This window comes from Coenobita brevimanus, chromosome 54 (assembly GCF_032717465.1).
Source record: "Coenobita brevimanus isolate Jiangsu-jjx chromosome 54, ASM3271746v2, whole genome shotgun sequence".
Lineage (NCBI taxonomy): Eukaryota > Metazoa > Arthropoda > Malacostraca > Decapoda > Coenobitidae > Coenobita > Coenobita brevimanus.
In genome coordinates this window covers 36819712-36841597 of record NC_137007.1, presented here as the reverse complement: position 1 = coordinate 36841597, position 21886 = coordinate 36819712, and the positions used below count along the sequence as shown (strand labels likewise).

The 21886-nt window shown below is 44.7% G+C and overlaps 1 protein-coding gene across 1 annotated transcript in view; it reads left to right on the top strand.

Annotated features, from left to right (window-relative positions):
• The window catches only part of LOC145400961 (tetratricopeptide repeat protein 21B-like), a 60556-nt gene extending 49337 nt beyond the window's left edge, over positions 1-11219 (top strand). The window contains exons 25-26 of the mRNA XM_080273326.1: positions 185-326; positions 9570-11219. Coding sequence (XP_080129452.1) covers positions 185-326; positions 9570-9715 — 288 coding nt within the window. The 3' untranslated portion in view covers positions 9716-11219. The remainder of the gene's footprint in view (positions 1-184; positions 327-9569) is intronic.
• The last annotated feature ends 10667 nt before the right edge of the window (positions 11220-21886 follow it).

Below are 21886 nucleotides of genomic sequence, written 5' to 3'. Positions count from 1 at the left end.
TGTGTAGGCGATATGGTTGTGGCCACCCGTTAGTGGATTGAGGTCTTTGGCAATAGATAGAACATTTGTCCATCCCTTACTGTTCCCAGTCATAGGGTATGCATCTTTTTCCTCAAGTTACTCAATTACTTTTGGACTTTCACTTTTTCCATGTGATTTAAAAATTGTATTTGCTTTATTACAGCGAGTACTCCAGCACAATCGATCATGTATGAAGGCTTATGAATACATGGGCTTTATTATGGAGAAGGAGCAGAGTTACCGCGATGCAGCACACAATTATGAGCAGGCTTGGAAGTTCAGTGGCAACACCAATCCTATGATAGGTCAGTAAATAAAGTTGTTTGATCTAGGCCACAGTAATGTGGCATAGCTAGCTTAGCCAGTGTGAGGTTATTGCTTGGTTAGCTAATAGTTGCCATGATATAAGGTTAAGTCAGCCCTCTTCGACTTAGTTGATGGCTATATCCTTGCCGCCAGACTTGTATTCCTTAATGGATTTTTATAAAGGAACATAATTACAGTAACTGGACAGTTACATTTAACCCTCCTCTGGTACACCTTTGTCTGACAGACCCGGGCAATTTTTTTTTGATACTACAATTCAGTAACATATAGAAGCCTGGGATCCCTGTCCTTCTCAACAGCTTCCTAACTTTTTGTGCCCATGCAGGGTGTACCTGTAGGGTGGTTACTTTCATGTCTCTCTATGTTTTTGCATTATGTCACCCAGAGTACCCAGGTGTACCTGAGGAGGGGGGAGAATTTTTCACTCTGAGTTTGCAGGTTGTTTTTATGCTGTTTGGGATCCACGATGCCCATAATGAAGGATCTCCATCCCTAAAGTTGTGACACAAGTGCTAGATTCATAGTGTACTTTGTTTTTGTGTATGGCAACTGCCAAAATTAACTTATTTTGGTTTGGCATTTTTATTTTTTATTTTTTTAATATGTAGAATTAAATGAATCATAACTTATTTGCTTAAATTTGTAGCCGGTAAGACCTAATGCATTGTAGGATATTCAGGAATTCATTTTTTTAAAGCTAGGTGTTACAGACCTAGGTGTACCTAAGTTGTACTCAAAACTGTAGGTGTACCAGAGGAGAGTTAATAATTCCATGTTTACAGTATGCTAGTGTTCTTTAGCACTTTTCCCAAATAATATGTAGCTACTTTAACTTATCTTCCAAGTACGTGTAGTCTTTGCTTCAGGTAGTTTTGATTCAGGGCATTTTTTGTCCATATGCTTATTATACTTTCCATACAAAGTCTGATGTATTTTAAAAGAGTTCTCTCTTTTGTGATGAACTAGGTCAGGCTTAATGCTCATGATATCACAGTCACCTGCTTCCTGGTCTTCATCACCATTAGTAGATTGCATGTTAAAAATTTTAGTAGACTGCATTTTAAAAATATTTGTAGATTGCATATTAAAAATCTTATGTATTACATATTTGCCAATTATCAGTTTGAGTTTTGCACACATGTGGTGTAGATGGTAAGCTGCTAGGTGCCATCATGAGTTTTCATGATGGTAGTGAAGCATGTGTAAGGGTTAACGGACATCTAAGTGAACGGTTCATGATCAGTGTGGGTGTGCGACAAGGTTGTGTGATGTCCCCATGGTTGTTTAATATATATATATGGATGGGGCGATGAGGGAAGTAAAACGCGAGTAATCTAGAGGGGGATGGTGTTTGTAATGAATGGAGATGGATGGAATATCTCAAATTTGTTGTATTCTGATGATGCAGTACAATTTGCAAATACCGGACAAGAACTTGGTAAACTAGTGCAGAGGTTTGCTGATGTATGTAGAAAAGAGTAAAGTGATGGTTATTGAGAGAGAAGGTGGCTTCCAGTTCGATGTTACAGTGAATGAAGAGAGACCAGAATTGGTGAGAGAGTTTAAATACCTGGGTACAGTGAAAGAAAAGAGAGGAAAATATCCAAAGGAAGTGGAAAGTAGAGTGACACAAGGTGCAATGAAGGCCATGATAAGAAACAGAGGCTTGAGTGTTGCAGCTGTATGAGGCTTACATGAAGGAGTCCTAGAGCCAACTGTAACGTATGGATGTGAGACTATGGTGTGGCATGAAAATGAAAAGTCAAGAGTAAGAGCAGTAGAGATGGGACTGCTGAGGAATGTATGTGAAGTACAGGGGGTGGATAGGATATGAAATAATGTGATTCGTGAAAGATGTGGAGTGAGGAAGTCGGTGGACACTAGAATCGAAGAGAGTGTACCGAGATGATTTGGTCATGTGGAGAGAATGGATAACAATAGGGTGGTGGAAAAGGTATATCTGAGCGAATTTGAAGGAGGGGGGAGGCGAGGTAGGCCAAAGAGAAGTTGGAGAGATATGGTGGATGAGTGTGTGAGGAAGAGAGGTTTGGAAGTCAGTGAGGCCAGGGAACTGACAAGAGATCGATCTGGCTGGATGAATATTGTGAGAAGTGCATGATCAAGGATTTGGCACCCCTTTTTAATGTGACAGCATCCAGATTGACTCTATTGGATACGTTTATGTGAAGCTACAGAACGTAGTGAATGTTTTTGGCGGATCTGATAAAGCCAGGATGCCGGAGGCTTGAATAATGAGTGAATGGAAGCATGGCTTATTGGATTGGGCAAATTTGGGCTGTCTGGACATTGCTACTCCTCACCTTGCCCTAGAGTGGGAAAGGAGGTCCAGCTGATGATGGCAGTTTGAGTTTGTTAAAAAAAAAAAAAAAGTGTTAGCTGGTACTCATCATATGTGATGTATTTTACATTGTGTTTGTCTGCACTTTACACTGATGTTTTGTTGCAGTATTCTTACTGTGGTGTGTGTCCCCCCCCCCCCCAAAGAAAGACAGCTGATTTTTTACTCTGTGAGGGGAAATAAAGGATTGCCTCCTTGACTCTTTGATGATGCATCCTCAGAAAGAGAGTTTGCAGGCCACATACACCACGACCCAGGCATTTTAAATGATGGCAAGGGTGAGCTAGATGCTTCTGTCATTTCATTAGGAGGCCTGGTTGATTTGATCACTGGCTGGAAGCAAATACAGTAGTCCCTCATTTATCTAGATTCTCAGTATTCGGATGTGTTCATCATCTGAACACTGGACCTTGGCTCTGTTAAACCATTATCAGAATTTACTTGCTATTATCTGGATGTAGAAGTCCCCGAGAACTTTCAGCCGGCCAGCTGACGTGTTCAAGCATTTGGTATTGTGGCCACTGGGCTCAAGCCGCGAGCGGGAAGTAGTCCATAACCCAAAACCAGAACTAAAATGTCCATCCGCTCTTGTACTGAATGGTCAAAGCTGCGTGCTTGTCCGATCACTCCCATTGAACCTCCAGCACCTGAGTAATATGACTGTAACCCGTAAGTGGTGTCAGAATGTCTGTACGCATCCGCACCGAATGTTCAATGTCCCGTGGCCACTGGGCTGAGTCTTACCCAACTGCCACCACCATCAAACACAGACCACAAGCCACGAGTACATGTTCGGTGACAGTGGCCGTCTGCCTCTCCATCGAACATTGAAAGTCCCCCAGTCACCATGAGTTGTGTTTTTCCGCATGGCCACTCAGCGTCTGACAGACCACACGCCACAAGTAAATGTATGGTAAAAGCGCCCGTCTGCCTGTTGACAGAAGGGGGAGAATCCTGCCCACAGCCTTGCTTCTTCCCCCCTCCCATCCCTCCTCCGTACCCTCCCGGCTCCCTCCCCTCTCCCTGAGTCCCAACCCTCCTCCATGGTGATAACACTGACTTTTGAGTTTTCAAATTTTTTTTGATTTATTCGACTGCTATTGGTCGTATCGAAATTCAGAAGTAACCATGAGAAAGCTTACGAAATTCTGCATCTAGACATATGCTTAACCTTTGGAAGGTGCTTGCAAAATTTTACAGTAGGATGGTAAGGTAGATTTACTCCTGAACACTTTATTCTCACTGCATTTCTGTACTTTTGCGTAACAGTTTTTATGTGTTTTTATTACCTTATCTTATAGCATAAACAGCAGTGAAGATTATGGTATACCGGTACCATTTATACCAATATAACCAATTTCCGGTGGCATATATGGCTTTTTTTTTTTTTTTTTTTTTAAGCCCCGGGAGCAATCGCTTGTCACAGATAACTGATTTTTCAAACTGTCTTCAAGTATTTTGTTGATTTTTGTTGGTTATGCATTGTTTTCATGATGTTTAGCATTAATTTGGATAATGTTCTGTGTGTTTTGATGTCTTAGCATGGCAGAATGACCGGAAAACAGTGCCAAAAGTAGGAGGGGTACTGTACATAGAGCATTGTATGTAGGTAGTGTGTTTTTTGGTTTTCAGTGTTTGTTTTTCTTGTTTTTCTTAATGTTTAGCATTACTTTGGATATTCCTATATATGTTTTGATGTCTAAATATGGCAGATTGACCTGAAAACAGTAACAAATTTAGGAGGGGTACTGTACATACAGTAGTGTATAGGTCGTCGTCGTCTTTTTTTTTTTTTTTTTTTTTTTTTTTTTAATGGCTTTCTTGGTGTTTAGGATTACTTTAGATATTCCAGTGTGTGTTTTGATATCTAAATATGGCAGATTGACCTGAAAACTGCCAAAATTAGTAGGGGTACTGTACATACAGTAGTGGATATTTTGGGTGTTTTTTTGGTTTTCAGTGTTTTAGTGGTAGGTGGTGGCGACCATCATCCACTCACTTGATGTAGTGCTGCCTACTTCTTCCATAGCCTTTATCATTCTTTTTCTGTGCCTGCCCTCCTGTCTTCCTATTTCTCCCATCTTTCCTGTCACTTCTTATTGCTTTTCTTTCCTTTACAAGTGGCTTTACATTGAGAGACAGGCCAAATGGTTTCCTGTAAGCCAAGAAACCATTTACAGTGTTGGGTGGTAACCATATAACCAGATCATATGTGCTCCCTACGTGTCAGCAAGTGGGTTGGTGGAGGGTTAGTGCCCCTCCCTGTAAAGCAAATAACTCAAAGTCAAATGGCCACCCCGTATGGGATTATGGCGTCTGGCAATAGATGGATAGATAGTGTTTTTTCTGCATGGTTTTCTTGGTGGTTAGCATTACTTTGGATATTCCTATGTGTGTTTTGATGTCTAAATATGGCAGACTGACCAGAAAACAGTGCCAAAATTAGGAAGGGCACTGTTCACACCGTAGTGTATAGGTAGGGTGTACTGTAATTTGGTTTTCAGTGTTTTTTTTTTTCATGGTTTTCTTGATGTTGAAAATTATTTTGGATAATCCTGTATATGTTTTGATGTCAAAATATGGCAGTATGACCAGAAAACACTGCCAAAAGAAGGAGGGGTACTGTACATACAGTAGTGTATTGGTAGGATGTTTTTTTGTTTTTCAGTGTTTTTTCTGCATGGTTTTCTTGGTGTTTAGCATTACTTTGGATATTTCTTTGTGTGTTTTGATGTCTAAATATGCCTGAATGACCAGAAAACACTGCCAAATTAAGCATAGGTACTGTACAAATAGGTTAGGTATAAGTTGGAGGCTTGGTATAGGTAGGGTCTGGGTATGGTAGGGAAATAGTGTTCATTATCTGGATGTTGCCACTACCTGGACATTCCTTTGGCTCTATTATGTCCAGATAAATGAGGGATTACTGTATTCCCCATCTGCTCTTAGTGGACTTATGCAAGCTAAACTAATGTGTTTTCTGATATTAAGTGTATTATAACTGTAATTGGAATTATGTTTCATCACATTATCATGACTTCACCCAGATATCCATGTATTTCCCTTCCATGTTGGTTTTTGTTCTTGTCATGTGTGCTGGCTCTTCATATGCTGCAGCAGTGCACAGTACTCAGTGTCCTTGCCTCCTCAGAGAGGCTGCCAGCTCCCTGGTCAAGAATATTAGTCATCTTGGAGTTGTATTCAACTCAGGGTCAAACACTGTAAGCTGTCCTCTAAAGGTCAGTGCAGAACCCAACATGGAACAGTTGAGGATTTCAGCACACTGTTAATTTGTCTAAGGGTTGTTGACCCATAGTACCAGCTGCTAGTGGTATGCTGCTGTGTCCTCATTAGCTCAGGAGGATTAGATCATCATTCTGGCGAGAAGGCATCACAAGGAACCATTTACCATTCTTGCACTGTTTTGTTGCTAAGGTTCATTGACCACAGCATTCTCATATGGTTTGATTAAGCTATGGACCACCCATTTTTCTGTTTAGAAGACTTTACTTAGGGAGATTGACACCATTGTTTAAGGCATATAGGAATATAGGCTGCATACAGTAACTCACTGGAACCAGTTGCCCCTGATCCACTCATCTTCATGTCACCAAGCATTGTGCAACTTCCTTGGTGACCATAATGGACAGAGTACTTGTATGTTAGACTTGTTAACCCACATGAATACAAACCCCTACAGTGGCCATAACTCAAGTCCCATGATTAGCCTGTCAACTAAGATCAGACCACTGAATTATACTGAGTGACAAACCAAGTGATCCTGTACATCAGGAAACCTTTTACTACGGTGGGTGGTAGAACCAAATTATGGCGCCTAGTGGTTTAGTGGGTAATTAAGGCACTCCAATCAGATTGAGCCTGTGTAGGTTTATATCCAAGGGGTGGTTGGGGTTTATTGCTCATGTAATGCGTCTCAGGGATGAGTGAGGCTGGTCACTCTCATCTTAAATGTCAGGACCAACTTGCCTAGTCCCAGGCTCCAACACTCCTCATGGGGCAACTTAAGATTGAATGATGGATGGATGGATGACTTCTAGTCAGTATATTGATGTGATAGCTTAGGCCATTGACACATCCCTAAGTTGCTTGCAGCCATCATCATATGGCAGTGATAATAAGATCAACAATTTCCGATTGTCATGGCACACTACTCTATCAGCGCTAACCCCTAAAATCCTATGGGTGACGATCATGAGCCACAGAAAATGTGCGATAAAGTCCTATGGCCAATGATCATAGAGGTTACAAAAAGCTCGAGAGCTGTAACCCCGCCTCTTGTATGACGTAAATGGTACCTAGCCAGTGGAAGCTAAGAGATCAGGTGGTGAGAAGTATGATCTGACCCCCTCCCTGGGTGTGGGGACCCCCCTTCTGGACATCTCTCCACCTTTCTTTGGATCCTGCCCTCTGTTTCCCCTCCCACCCAAACTAACCCCTATACCCCCTCTACAGTAGACTATATTGGGTGTGTGTGGCAGACATATTCCCTCCCTTGCTCCCCATCCTGATGCCCCTTCATGCTCCCTCCACATCTCTATTCCCCTTTATTTCTCAAGGACGTCCCATTCTTGCTTAAAGCAAGAAGTGACTTTTTATTTATTTTTATTTTTTTGACGGTCGATTGTACTGTAACCGACATATGAAAATGATATCCCCGCTGGGAGAGGAAACAGTTTAAGGATTTGAATTTCATAAAATCAGACTTTACTGACCTACCAGAAGACCCGCTGAGATGTTGTAAAAATACCCACGCTAATACCAATACACCAGTCCTGTATGAGACAGCCCTAACATGTATTCAATATGGATGATGGGTGTTGTTAGCACAGAAGTGGTGACATGTAGAGGTGTATGGTATGTAGGAGGACTACTGGGCCTTGGAAGCAAGCTGTGAAACCTATGCCCAGACTCAGACATTAAAAAAAAAAAAAAAAAGGTTCTTTGACAGTCGATATTGCAGTAACCATTAGAGTGAAATATACATTTTCTGTGTAAATTCAATCTCCTGAAACCTGTAAGAAACATTTTTCCTTGGTGGAAGTTAAAATTGGACCCTTTTTGCAGTTCTGGGGATAGGGGGGCTGGGAGATTTACGGTCTTTAGGGATTAAATGGTATTCGTGGGATGCTGTAGGGATTTAGTCTTGATCAAATAGTGACATCTCAGTGGATAACTCTGGGAGCTTTTTCTCTCCTAGGCCATGTGCAAACCGTTCCACATCCATGAGTCTCCCTACTACCTTCCCCCCTACTCATCAGCACGACAGACCTCTTCGTCCCTAAGCCACATCCGCTGCAGTATCTCACAGTCTCTGTATAGGTTTAGCAGTGTTAATGTTCTAAGGCTAGTAATAGTCCATCATGTCAGTGGATAGTCTTTCCTGACTCCTTCAGCACATTAGCATTAGATGTGTATAGTCAGGGAGACCCAGAATAGTTAGTCAGCCGTCAACCTAAGTGATTTGGAGGAGGGGGAGGTCTCATTAGGACAGGGTTAAGCAGTAGCAAAAGGGTGTTTTAAAACTTCAAGGTAGAAAAGTTTATTAGAAGTAGTACATATGGGGAAATTGTGTGCACCATTGCATCCATGTAGAAAAATGCAAAAAATGCAAGCAACATGACCTTCACTTACCGTCTTACGAGCTTTTTTTTTCTTTATTTTTTTTTTTTTTAAGTCATGGTGGCATTGGTGCCTTCCACTGGGAACCCTGTCATTTGATCTCTGGTTCATATCCATTAATGCAGGTATCACGCTCTGCTAACTTTCGATAAGAATTTTGGATCCTGTGCACAATAGTCAGTCAGGTTAGAGGATGGGATGACATGATGTTGTACTGCTCTTCTTCTTTTGTTAAGTTGCATGGAACAAACTTTGTTGTGAAAAACAGACAGTAGGCAAGTCAGTGTGCATGTATGCATGTATGTGTGCATACAGTCCATATGTAAATCAAAGGCTTCCTGTACCTATCTGTCTATCTATTGCCAGACGCCTTAATCCTGTACAGGGTGGCCACAAACAAATCGTCTCCATGTTACCCTGTCCGCCGCCATTTCACTGTCCTGCTGCCAACTCACCCCCCCCTCTCTCATATACCAATCCACTCCATCCCTCCATCTCATCCTCGGCCTCCCCCTCCCTCTCCCCCCCTCTACCTCACATACACCCTCCTCGTCAGTCTGTCACCCTCCATCCTCTCCATATGGCCAAACCACCTCAGTGTGTTCCTCCTAATGCTTCTTATCCTGTACCTGCACCGTATTATTTTTGCCTTACCATAAATTCCTGAAGTTATGGTAATTATACAGGACATTAAAAGGTAGGTAGTTGATGAGGGGTACCCACCGGTTGCTTACTTGATGCAGTGTGACATTCAGGTGTATCTGTAATGTGTGACAAGCCCTAGTGTTTTCTTGTAGCCCAGGAATCCAGTTACAGTGTTGGGTGGGAACCAGTTAGCAAAATGGACACCTGGTGGTCCAGAGCGTTAAGGCACCCCAACTGGATATGGCCTACAAGAGTATGCATCTGAGGGGTAATTGGAGTTATATGTTGCTCACATAATGCCACTCAGGGACAAACAAGTGATGACTCTCACCTGATCTAGACTAAGTAGCCTAGACTAAGGTCCATGTACGACTGTTAGGGTGATAAAACTAAACTGAGCAGCCTAGACTTAGGCTCTTGTACTGCTGTTAGGGTAATAAAGCTAGAAAAAGTGGCCTAGACCTAGGCCCTTGTACCACTGTTATGGCAATAAAGGACTGGATCTTACAGTTGATACTGTACAAATAGATTGGTATCTAACCATATATATATATTTTTTCTCATTATTCCCCACCAGGCTACAAGCTGGCTTTTAATTACATGAAAGCAAGGAGATTTGTTGATGCCATCGATGTCTGTCATGCAGTTTTGGTCAAACATCCAGACTACCCTCGCATCAGAAAGGATATTCTTGACAAATCTCGTGCCAGCATTCGCATCTAAACAGTCTTTGCTGCACATGGAGAATATCAGCCTTAGTAGTTATAATGTATTTCACCTATATAATGATACTAGAAGTAGGATGCTTATACTGTGCAGGTTGGCACCATAGTTTTGCAAGTTATTGACAATAATAAAAAATTTAATGCAGGAATACTGTGTAGTGTTTTTTCAGATAATCTGAAAATATCTTGAACTGTGATATATAGTTGCAAGACTTAAATGTATGCCACCAGTCATATTAACAGTTTCATTATGGAGGCACTTGTTAACCATATAAAATCATTTGGCATTAATCGGAGTAATGGATCCCATATTCAGGAGGTTAATAGAGACAGAATCCCTTAGATGATGGGAATCCTCTCTTATCTGGATGAATTATTCAGCATGAACCATAATCATGGTTTCCTCACTAGCCTTTCAAGGTCAACTTCTATGGTACTAAAGGCATCCAGGTTGAATTACAGAGTCTGGCATTAACCAAAATGAAATTAAAGAAAGATATCTTTTACTAAATGAATTGGTAAGTTAGTTCATCATTGGAACTTGCAAGTTTGTGTATTTTAATGTTCCTTCATTTTTAGACAGTGAAATGTATGAACCAGCTTTAACAGATTAAGTATTACTGTCAAAGTACCACTACAACACCACTAGTCAGTTCTAGTCAGATTGCAAGTACATTTGCTCCCTTACTTATTAGCCAACTTAATTGCTTCCTAACTCGTAATGTTCTTAAATAGAATACAGTATCATTATTGTTCAGGGTTAAGTATGTACAAATTAATGGTTTACAAAATTTGATACTGAAATAACATTGTTTTCCTGATTGCTTGTACTGTTGGTAATAATTAGTACCATTGTCATTGAGTCTCAAGTACCATACTGTATGCAGTTTTTGGTAGCTGTGATTAAAATTTAAAAAAAATGTAAAGAAAAAGTTCTTATCTCTGAAAGTTTCTAACTCAGAAATTTGTATGTACGGGAGCAGCTGCAAATATCATTATATCTCGGTAAAGTACAGTAATGAATGGCCTGGTTATTAATGGACTTAAAGCAGCATAATTTACTGCAAGGGAGGATCTCTTAACAGTTTCTTTAGTGTTGACCATGACCATATAATCATGAATAATTTGCTTATGGACAAAAAGATGATCTGCATAGCACCTGCTATTGAATACCATTAGATATTTCGATAATATTAAACTCTAGAATCCAGTTTTTTTTTTTGTGATTTAAGACTGTAGTCAGTTTTGGTGAACACCCTAGAAATGAAGGGGTTATTGAAGGCAACATCTAACCCCTTCAGCATAAAAAGTCCGTCACAAAGTGAAGTTGTCTGAAGACAGCCAGAATAAAATAAAATGTCATTGGATTGAATGGGTTAGTAAAAAAAAAAAAAAAAAAAAATGGTCCTCTAGTATTATTTTTATCAGATATTTGTTTCAGTTAATAGAGATTAACTTGTACTGTTTTGCTGACAGTGCTACTTTTAAGTTGTTTCACCTTGTTATTTTCATTATTAAGTTAAAGTATCACCTTCTCATCACTTAAAGTTGTATATGATTAATGAATAAGTTGTTTCGAAGTCTGAAATGAGAATTCTGTGTACTGTTGTCTGCCCATTCGTGAACTAATAGCATTTCTCACCAAAAGTTGTGTCTTATAAAGCAGCATTATGCCTGTGCATATCACAGACTTTTAAGGTGTGTGAAATATTTTTGTGGTAATATTTTTGTGTGGTAACTGGGGAATGGCTGGGAGAAAGAGGGATGTGAGAAGAGAGGAAGAAATCAGTAGGATGGAAGTAGTAGAAGCAATGAAGAATGTTAAAATGGGGAGAGCCCCAGGAATGGTGGAGTGTGTGGTGAAATGCTGAAGCATGGAGGAGAGATGGTGGTAGGATGGATGTGGAAGTTGTGCAGATTGGCCTGGGAGGAAGGTAGAGTCCTGGACTGGAAGTCAGGTATAATTATTCCCCTGTACAAGGGAAAAGGGGAAAAAGAAGTGTGGTAATAATAGGGGCATTTGTCTTCTTAGTTTAATAGGACAAGTATATGGTAGGATATTTATTGACAGAGTTAGGGAAATAACAGAGGAATTAGTTGGAGAAGAACGGGGAGGTTTTAGGAAGGGAAGAGGTTGTGTAGATCAAATATTCATTCTTAGATCTTTAGTGGAAAAGTTTCTAGAGAAGGGAAAGAAGTTGTATGCGGCCTCCATGGATTTGGAGAAAGCATATGACAGAGTGGATAGATAAGGATTGTGGAAGGTATTAAGAATGTATGTAGTAGATGGGAAGTTGTTGAATGCCATGAAGAGTATGTGTGAGGGTGCCAAGGCTGCAGTGCGCGTGGATAGTGAACTGAGTGAATTTTTCTATATGAAGGTTGGATTGAAACAAGGATGTGTCATGTCTTCATGGTTGTTCAGTCAGTATATGGATGGGACTATAAAAGAGATACAAGGTAGGGCAATGGATGTTGGACTGGCTCCAGTGAGAGAGGGCAGTATTTGGAAACTCCCTGTACTGTTGTTTGCAGATGATGCTGTGTTGTTAAGTGAAGACGAAGGGGAGCTGCAAGGCTTGGTGGATGAGTTTGGGAGTGTGTGTAAGAAACGGAATCTAAAGGTGAATGTAGGGAAGAGTAAAGTTATGGTCTTCGAGAGAAGTGAAGTCAGTGAATGTACAGTGATGTTGGTTGAGGAGGAAATGGAAAATGTGAGTGCATTTAAGTACTTGGGTAGTGTGATGAGTAAGGATGGAAACAAGATGACAGGATGAAATTGACATCCTGTCATCTTGCTCAGTGGGTTAATATTTATAATAAAAATCGTTTTAGTAGATCTCTTCAACTGTTATGGTACACTGGTATGTAGACGTTATTTTTTTGTTGTAACATAAGTACCATACTGGTCTTATTAATGCAGTTGATGGTTCACACCTTCCATGATAGCCAAATGTCTTTACACGATTGTTTGGTTTATGTTAATAATTTGTTAATATTGTCAGCACTGTAATGTACATATGCAGACATAAACACTGATCTAATTAAGGTAAATAATGATACAGCAATGGCTTTCAAATGCCAATAATGCAGTTTATTTATTTATTTTTTATTTTTTTAATTGGAAAAAAGGAAACTGTCTGCATTTGTGCATTACTGTGCACCAACTCCAGAAAGTATCATCAATCAGGTGGTTGATAGTTGTACAGTAAGCATTATTTATTTATTTATTTTTTTCCTCCAAGTATTGGTGAATGGATTTAAAAAAAAAATAATTTTTGATGTAATAAAAATGTCTGTCAATTTCTCCCTCCTCCACCTTTTTCCCTCTTTCCCCCTCCTCTTCGCTGACCCTCGTCTCCCCATCCTCTTCCCCTCTTACCCTCCCTCCTCCTTCTGCCTCTTCTTTCCTCCTCCCACTTCCTCTCCTCCTGCTACATCCTCTCCGCTCCTCCCTCTTCCTCTCCACCCGCTATATCCTCTCCTCTCTCTTCCTCTCCTCCTGCTACATTCTCTCCTCCCCTCCCTCCCTCCTTTCTTTCCTTCCTCTTCCTCTCCTCAGCATGTAGAGTTAGATCTCGTAGTCATAGTCTACTCTGTATCAAACAGCCTCAAAGGGACCATAAGGTCTGTTGCTGTTTGCTTTCCTTTGTACTCCTCCCCTCCTCCTCCTTCTACCTCTCCTCCTCATCCTTCTACCTCTCCCCATCCATCTATCTCTCCTACTCCTCTGTCCTTCCTCCCATCCTCATCCTTCTTCCTCTCCTCCCCTCCTCATCCTTCCTCTCATCCTCCTCATTTCTCCTGTCCCCTCCTCATCATCATTCCTCCTGTCCCCTCCCCCTCTTCCTTCTTCTCCTCATCCCTCTCTCTCTACTTCCTCTCCTTCCCTCCTTTCTGTTTTTCTACCTCTCCTCCCTCTTCTGCTCATCCCCTCCTCCTCTCTTTTTCTCTCCTCCCCACTCCCCCTCCCTCTTCCTTTCTTCCCCTCCTTCCTCCCCATCCTTTTGCCTCTTCTCTCCTTCCCTCCTTCTTCCTCTTCCTCCCCTCCGCCCTTCCTCCCCTCCGCCCTTCCTCCTCCTCCTCCCCTTGCTCTTCCTCTCCTTCCATTTTCTCCCCCTTCCCTCCCTTCTCCTCCTCCTCCTCTCCCTTCCTCCTCCTCCTCCCCCCTCCCTCTCCTCCTCTCCCTTCCTCCTCCTCTCCCTTCCTCCTCCTCCTCTCCCTTCCTTCTCCCCCCTCCCTCTCCTCCTCCTCCCCTCCCCTCCTCCTATCTCCTCATCCTCTCCCTCCCCTATCTCCTCATCCTCCCCCTCCCCTATCTCCTCCTCCTCCCCCCTCCCCTATCTCCTCCTCCTCCCCCCTCCCCTATCTCCTCCTCCTCCCCACCTCCCCTATCTCCTCCTCCTCCTCCCCCCCTCCCCTATCTCCTCCTCCCCCCCTCCCCTATCTCCTCCTCCCCCCCTCCCCTATCTCCTCCTCCCCCCCTCCCCCATCTCCTCCTCCCCTTCCCATCTCCTCCTCCCCTTCCCATCTCCTTCTCTTCCTCCTCCTCCTCTCCCCCTCCTCCTCCTCCCCCCCTCCCCCCTCCTCCTCCTCTTTCTCTCCCCTCCCGTCTTTCCTCCCCCTCCCTTTCTCTTCCTCCTCCCTTTTTCTCTCCTCCTCCTCCTCCCCCTTCATCTTCATTTCTTCCCTCTCCATTTTCCTTTCCTCCCCCTTCCCCTTCCTCCACCCCTCCCTCTTCCTCTCCTCCCCTCCCCTCCTCTTCCCTCTTTCTCTCCCCTCCTCATCCTCCCTTTTCCTCTTCTCCTTCCCCATCCTTCTCTCCTCCCTCTCCTTCTCATCATCCACTCTTCATCTCCTCCCCTACCCTTTCTTCCTCTTCTCCTCTCTGTCCCTCTCCTCCTTCCTCTTCCCTCTTCTTCTCCTCCTTCCTTTTTCTCTTCCCCCCCATTCCTCTCGTACCTCCCCCTCTTCCTCATACCCTCCCCCTCCTCTTCCTCTTCTCCCCTCCTCCCTTTTCCTCATATCCTCCTCCCTCTTCCTCTCTTGCTCCCTTATCTTCCCTCCTCCTCCCTTTTTCTCTCCTCCCTCTCCCTCTTTCCTCCCCTCCCTCCTCTCTTTCCCCCCCTCTATCTTCCTTCCCCCTCCTCCTTTTCCTCTCCTCCTCCCTCATCCTCTCCCCTCCTCCCTCTTCCTCTCCCCTCCTCCCTCTTCCGCTCCCCCCCTCCTCTTTCTCCTTCTTCCTCTTTCTCCCTCTTCATCTCCCTTCTACTACTCCCCCCTCCTCCTCCCTTTTCCTCTTCCCCCATCTCCCTCCTCCTTTCGCTCTCTCTTCCTCTCCCCCCTCCTCCTTTCCCTCTCTCTTCCTCTGCCCCCTCCTCCTTTCCCTCTCTCTTCCTCTGCCCCCTCCTCCTCCCTTTCTCTTCCTCTGCCCCCTCCTCCTCTCCCCTCCCTCTTCCTCTCCCCTCCCTCTTCCTCTCACCCCCTCCTCCTCCCACTTCCTGTGCTCCTTCCTCCTCCCACTTCCTGTGCCCCCCCCTCCTCCTCCTCCTTCCTCTCCATCTCCTCCTCCCTCTTCCTCTCCATCTCCTCCTCCCTCTTCCTCTCCATCTCCTCCTCCCTCTTCCTCTCCTCCTCCTCCTTCTTCCTCTCCCCCTCCTTCCTCTCCCCCTCCTCCTCTTCCCTCTTCTTCTTCCCTCCCTCTTCTTCTCCCCTCTCTCATCTTCTTCTCCCCCCTCTCTCCTCTTCTTCTCCCCCTCCTCCTCTTCCTCTCCCCTCTCCTCCTCTTCCTCTCCCTCTACCTCTTCCCCTCCTGCTCCGTCTTCCTTTCCCCCTTCCTCTCACCTCTCCTCTTCCCTCTTCTTTTCCCCTTTCCTCTCCCCCTCCTCCTCCCTCTTCCTCTCCCACTCCTCTTTCCTTTCCCCCCCTCCTCCCTCTTCCTCTCCCCCCTCCTCCTCCCTCTTCCTCTCCCCCCTCCTCCTCCCTCTTCCTCTCCCCCCTCCTCCTCCTCCCTCTTCCTCTCCCCCCTCTTCCTCTCCCCCCTCCTTCTCCTTCTCCCCCCCTCCTCCCTCTTCCTTTCCCCTCTCCTCCCTCTTCCTGTCCCCTCTCCTCCCTCTTCCTGTCCCCTCTCCTCCTTCCTCTGTCCCCCTCCTCCTCCCTTTTCCTTTCCCCCCTCTTCATCTGCCCCCTCCATCTTCCTCCCCTCTCCTCTTCCCACTTCCCCCCCTCCTCTTCCCACTTCCCCCCCTCCTCTTCCCACTTCCCCCCCTCCTCTTCCTCCTTCCTCTCTCCCCCTCCTCTTCCTCCTTCCTCTCTCTCCCTCCTCTTCCTCCTTCCTCTCTCCCCCTCCTCTTCCTCTCTCCCCCTCCTCTTCCTCCTTCCTCTCTCCCCCTCCTCTTCCTCCTTCCTCTCTCCCCCTCCTCTTCCTCCTTCCTCTCTCCCCCTCCTCTTCCTCCTTCCTCTCTCCCCCTCCTCTTCCTCCTTCCTCTCTCCCCCTCCTTCCTCTCCTCTTCCTCTCTCCCCCTCCTCTTCCTCCTCCCTCTTCCTCTCCACCCCTTCTCCTCCCTCTTCCTCTCTCCTCCGTCAGGCGTTAGGAAGAATTAAATAAAATCGTCAGGCGTTAGCAAGAATTAAAAATCGTCGGGCGTCAGCAAGAATTAAATAAAATCTTCGGGCGTCAGCAAGAATTAAATAAAATCTTCGGGCGTCAGCAAGAATTAAATAAAATCGTCGGGCGTCAGCAAGAATTAAATAAAATCTTCGGGCGTCAGCAAGAATTAAATAAAATCTTCGGGCGTCAGCAAGAATTAAATAAAATCGTCGGGCGTCAGCAAGAATTAAATAAAATCGTCGGGCGTCAGCAAGAATTAAATAAAATCGTCGGGCGTCAGCAAGAATTAAATAAAATCGTCGGGCGTCAGCAAGAATTAAATAAAATCGTCGGGCGTCAGCAAGAATTAAATAAAATCGTCGGGTGTTAGCAAGAATTAAATGGAAAACAAAGTAATAAGCCTGACAGTTTTATTTTTCTTTCTGCACACAGCACAAGGTATACAATATTTTTAAAAATAATTACAAAAGATGGGGGAACATGAGAGGAAGAGGGAAAAAAAAAAAAAAAGATGGGGGTAGAGGAGAGGGGGTAGATGAAAGGAAGGAGGGGGGTAGAGGAGGAAAGGAAGGAGGGGAGTAGAGGAGAAGAGGAAGGAGGGGAGTAGAGGAGAAGAGGAAGGAGGGGAGTAGAGGAAGGAGGGGGAGGTAGATGAGAGGAAGGAGGGGAGCTAGATGAGGAAAGGGGGGGTAGATGAGGAAAGAGGGGGTAGAAGAGGAGAGGAGGGGGAGGGAGGGTAGATGAGGAGAGTAGAAGAGAGGGAGAGTAAATGAGGAGAGGAGTGGAAGAAAGGAAGGGGAGGGAGGGTAGATAAGAAGAGGAAAGGGAGGGTAGATGAGAAGGAAAGGGAGGGTAGAAGAGAGGGAGGGAGGGTAGATGAGGAAGGAAAGGAAGAGGGGACACAAGAGGAGAGGAAGGGGGGTTAGAAGAGGAGAGGAAGGGGGGTTAGAAGAGGAGAGGAAGGGGGGTTAGAAGAGGAGAGGAAGGGGGGTTGAAGAGGAGAGGAAGGGGGGTTGAAGAGAGGGAAGGGAGGTTGAAGAGAGGGAAGGGAGGATCGAAGAGGAGGAGAGGAAGGGGGGAAGAAGTGGAGAGGAAGGGGGGGTAGAAAGAGGAGAGGAAGGGGGGGTAGAAAGAGGAGAGGAAGGGGGGGTAGAAAGAGGAGAGGAAGGGGGGGTAGAAGAGGAGAGGAAGGGGGGGTAGAAGAGGAGAGGAAGGGGGGGTAGAAGAGGAGAGGAAGGGGGGGTAGAAGAGGAGAGGAAGGAGGGGTAGAAGAGGGAAGGAGGGTAGATAAGGAGGGGTAGAAGAGGGAAGGAGGGTAGATAAGGAGGGGTAGAAGAGGGAAGGAGGGTAGATAAGGAGGGGTAGAAGAGGGAAGGAGGGTAGATAAGGAGAGGAAAAGGGGGTAGAAGAGAGGGAGGGAGGGTAGGAGAGGAAGGAGGGATAGAAAAGGAAGGAAGAGGGGACACAAGAGGAGAGGGTAGATGAGGAGAGAAAGGAGTAGAAAGGGAGAGGACAGGGGGGTAGAAGAGAGGGAGGAAGGGGGGGCAGAAGAGGAGAGGGAGGAAGGGGGGGCAGAAGAGGAGAGGAACGGGGGATACAAGAGGAGGAGAGGAAGGGGGAGTGGGAGGGGTTCAAGAGAAGGGGGGGGGGTTGAAAAGGAGAAGAGAGGGTAGAAGAGAACAGGAAGGATGGAGAAATAGAAGGGGAAGGAGGCAAAAAAGGAGAGGAAGGGGGGAAGAAGAGATGGAGGATAGAAGAGGAGAGAAAGGGGGGAAGAAGAGATGGAGGATAGAAGAGCAGAGGAAGGGGGTGGGTGGTAGAAGAGGAGAGGGAGGGAGAGTAGATGAGGAGAGGAAAAGGAGGGTAGATGAGGAGAGGAAAAGGGGGGTAGAGGAAGGAGGGATAGAAAAGGAAAAGAAGAGGGGGTAGAAAAGGAGAGGTAGGGAAGAGAAGTAGAAGAGGAGGAAAGGAAGGGGGGTAGAAGAGGAGAGGGAGAGATGGGTAGAAAAGGAGAGGGAGGGGGGTGGAAGAGGAGGAGAGGGAGGGGGTAGAAGAGGAGGAGAGGAAGGGGGGGTAGAAGAGGAGAGGAAGCAGGAGTAGAAGAATAGAGGAAGGGGGGGTAGGAGAAGAAAGAGGGAAGAGATGGAGGGAGGGAGGGTAGAAGATGAGGAAAGGGGGGGGGGTAGAATAGTAGAAAAGGAAAGGAAGAGGGGGCAGAAGAGGAGGAGAGGAAGGGGGGGTAGAAGAGGAGAGGTAGGGAAGAGAAGAGGAGGAAAGGAAGGGGGGAAACAAAGACGAGGAGGAGGAGGAAGGGGGGTAGAAAAGAGTGAGGGAGGGGTAGAAAAAGGAGAGGATGGGGGGGTACAAGGGGAGGAGAGGAAGGGAAGAAAAAGAGGAGGAAAGGAAGAAGGGAGATGAAGAGGAGGAGGAGGAAGGGGGAAGATGAAGAGGAGGAGGAGGAAGGGAGGAGACGAAGAGGAAGGGGGGTATAAAAGAGAGAGGGAGGGGTATAAAAAGGAGAGGAAGGGTGGTGGAAGAGGAGAGGAAGGGGGGTAGAAGAATAGGAAAAGAATGGGAGGTAGAAAAGAAGGGGAAGGGGGGTAGGAGAGGAGAGAAGGGAAGGGGTGGTAGAAAAGGGCTAGAAGAGGAAGGGGGAGAGGCAGAAAAGGAAGAGGAGAGGTAGGGGATAGATGCAGAAGAGGAAGAGAGAAGAAGCAGAGGAGGAGAAGGAGGAAAGGGGAGTAGAAGAGGACAGGAAGGGGTACAAGATGAGGAAGAGAAGTTGTAGGAACGACAGAGTATAAAGAAAATGATGGAGGAGGTGGAAGGGAAGAAGTGAGCAAGGGGGGAGAGAAGAGGAGGAAGGGGGGGGGGTAGAAGAGGAGGACAGGAAAGGGGAGAGGTAGAAGAGGAGAGGAAAGGGGGAGGGACAGAAGAGGAAAGGAAAGGGAAGGGGGAGGAATATGGGATAGGGAAGACAGGATAGGAAAAGAATGAAGGTGAAGAGGAGACAGAATGAGAGGAGTGGGGGTAAGAGAAAGGAGGGTGCAAGAGAAAAGGAAAGGCTGGGAGAAGAGGAAGAGGAAGAACAGGGGGGAAGGAGGATGTGGAAGGAAGACAGAAGAGGAGGAAGAGACAGGAGAATGAAAAGAAGACAGGGAAGGAAGAACAATGCAGAGAAGAGAAAGGGAGGTGCAAAAGAAAAGGAGGAAGTGATGGGGGTTGAGGAAGAGGGAGGAGGAAAGGAAGATGACAAGAGGGAAAAGGAAAAGCAAGGGAGGAGTAATATGAAGGGGCAGAAGAGAACCGGGAAGTGGAAGAAGAAGGAGAGAAAAATAAAGAAGGGAAACGGGGAGGCAAGGAAAAGAATGAAGACTAGGAGACAGAAGAGGAAAAGATAAGAGTGGTGGAGAAGACACGGTGAAAGGGAGGAGAGGAAGAGAATGAAGAGGAGGAAGAGAAATGGTAGAGGGATGGGAGGAAGGGTAAGGGAGGGAATACAAGAGGAAAAGGGAAGTTGGAGATAAGAAGGGATAGCAGAAAGGAGGGGTTGAAAAGGCAGAGAGAGAGTAGAAGAGGAAGAACACAAGGAAGAAGTGACAGGAAACAAATAAAGATGGTGGAGACAGGGGAGGGGGAGAGTGAGAGAAGAGGGACGGGAGGAGGAGGCAGAGGAGAAGGATGGAAGGAAGAGGAGGAGGAAAGTTGGAGGAGCGGAAGAGGGAGAGGAACAAGAAAGGAGTGGAAGAAGGTGAAGAAAACAGGTTAGGTGGTGGATGAGATGGAGAAAAGATGAGAAAGAGGCAGAAGGGGAGGAACAGATGAAAAGCAGACGAAAGGAGGGGTAGAAGAGGAAAGGAAGAAAGCAACAAGTAAGAGGGGAAAGTCAGGAAGGGAAAGAGGAGATGGAGGAAGAAGAGCAGACAGGAGCGGTAGAAAATGAGCAGAAAGAGAAGGGAGGAGAACATGGAAGAAAGGGAGAGGAAGAGGGTGAAGAAGACCGGGAAGAGGAAGAAGAAAAAGTAAAAGAAGGGAGATGAATGGGGAGAACAGCAGTAGGAGAGGGAAAGGAAGATGAACAAAAGAAAAATTAGATGAAGACAAAGAGGAGAGGTGGGGAGGAGGTGAATTGGAGACTGAGGGGTGAGGAAACAACGAAGATGAGGGGGTGGAAAATAATAGTAGAAGAGGAAGAAGATGAACAAAAGAAGAGAAATTATGAGAGGATGACAAAGAGGAGAAGGAGGGGGGGAGGAGGTGAAGCGGAGACTGAGGGTGAGGAAAGACAGCAAAGATGAGGAGGTGGAAAATAGTAGTAGGAAAGGAAGAGGGAGAAGATGAAAAGAAGAGAAATTAGGAGGAAGACAAAAAGAAGGAGGAGGGGAGGAGAAGTGGAGACTGAGAGAAGGAAAGGAAAGGAAGATGAGGATGTGGAAAATGAAGAAAAATAGAAAGGAGATGGGGTGGGAGAGGAAGATAAGGAAAGAGTGGATGAGGGTAGGAAGGAGGCATTATAGATCAAATACATAACAATAAATAGGACAAACAAAAATAAATGCAAAATCTCTTAATTTGAGGTACAATGCCCACAAAAAGTTTTTTTTTTAGTGAAATTATTATACTTTGCAGTAATCGTTTAGCTTTGTTATATTATTAATATGGAATTACAAAATACTCTTGAAAGTCAGGGACAACTTTACATATCATCATTAACTTCATACTGGCTACTGTTATTAAACATAAAGATAGCATTGTTTTTTAAATGAGAAATTAAACTTTCATATCTTCATGAATATTATCAATACTACCATTATCATTCTCTTCATGTTATTATTACTGTAAATGATTCATGTGATGCATCAGTGTGGAAACTCAGGAACATCTGATTAAAGTGTGAAGCAATTGCTGTTGTTTAATACTAATGATTCTATTTAATGTGAGATGTCAAGGTGGAAACTGTGAAACTTGCTCAGAGTGAACTGTGGAATCACACTGAAACTTATGTCCGTGACTGTTAGAGAAAAAAAAGATAAAAACCAGAGATTTCTGTAAGTTCCTCCTTTAACAAGCTTTCACCAAACATTTTTTCACAACAAAACTGCTGGCCAAATTATGAACAATTTTCACATAATATACACTTCATAATTATGCTATAAAGATGTGCAGCGAAGGACTGAGGGTAACACAATATCACAAATGCTTGTAGCTGCACTCTGTAAAAATTTACTTCCTTCCTTGTCTATGCATTAAAATTTATTAGGCAGATACAATGGCATTTTTTTATATGGAATATCTTGTATTGCTGGAAACTAATCATCAGTCGGATCAATTTTCACCTAATACAATTGTTTTTTGGCATATGTCTTCATTGTTAAGTGAGGAATTACTGTTCATAAGTTAAGATACTTTTTGCTGGCATTTTACAAGAGTAAAAAATAACTTAAAAAATACAATTGTAATACTGTGCAGAAAGTGCCTTGAAGTTTTAGATGAATATGTTAATTTTATCCTAAGTATTTATTTTGAGGTGCCCCAATGACACTGAAATTCAGAGTGGAT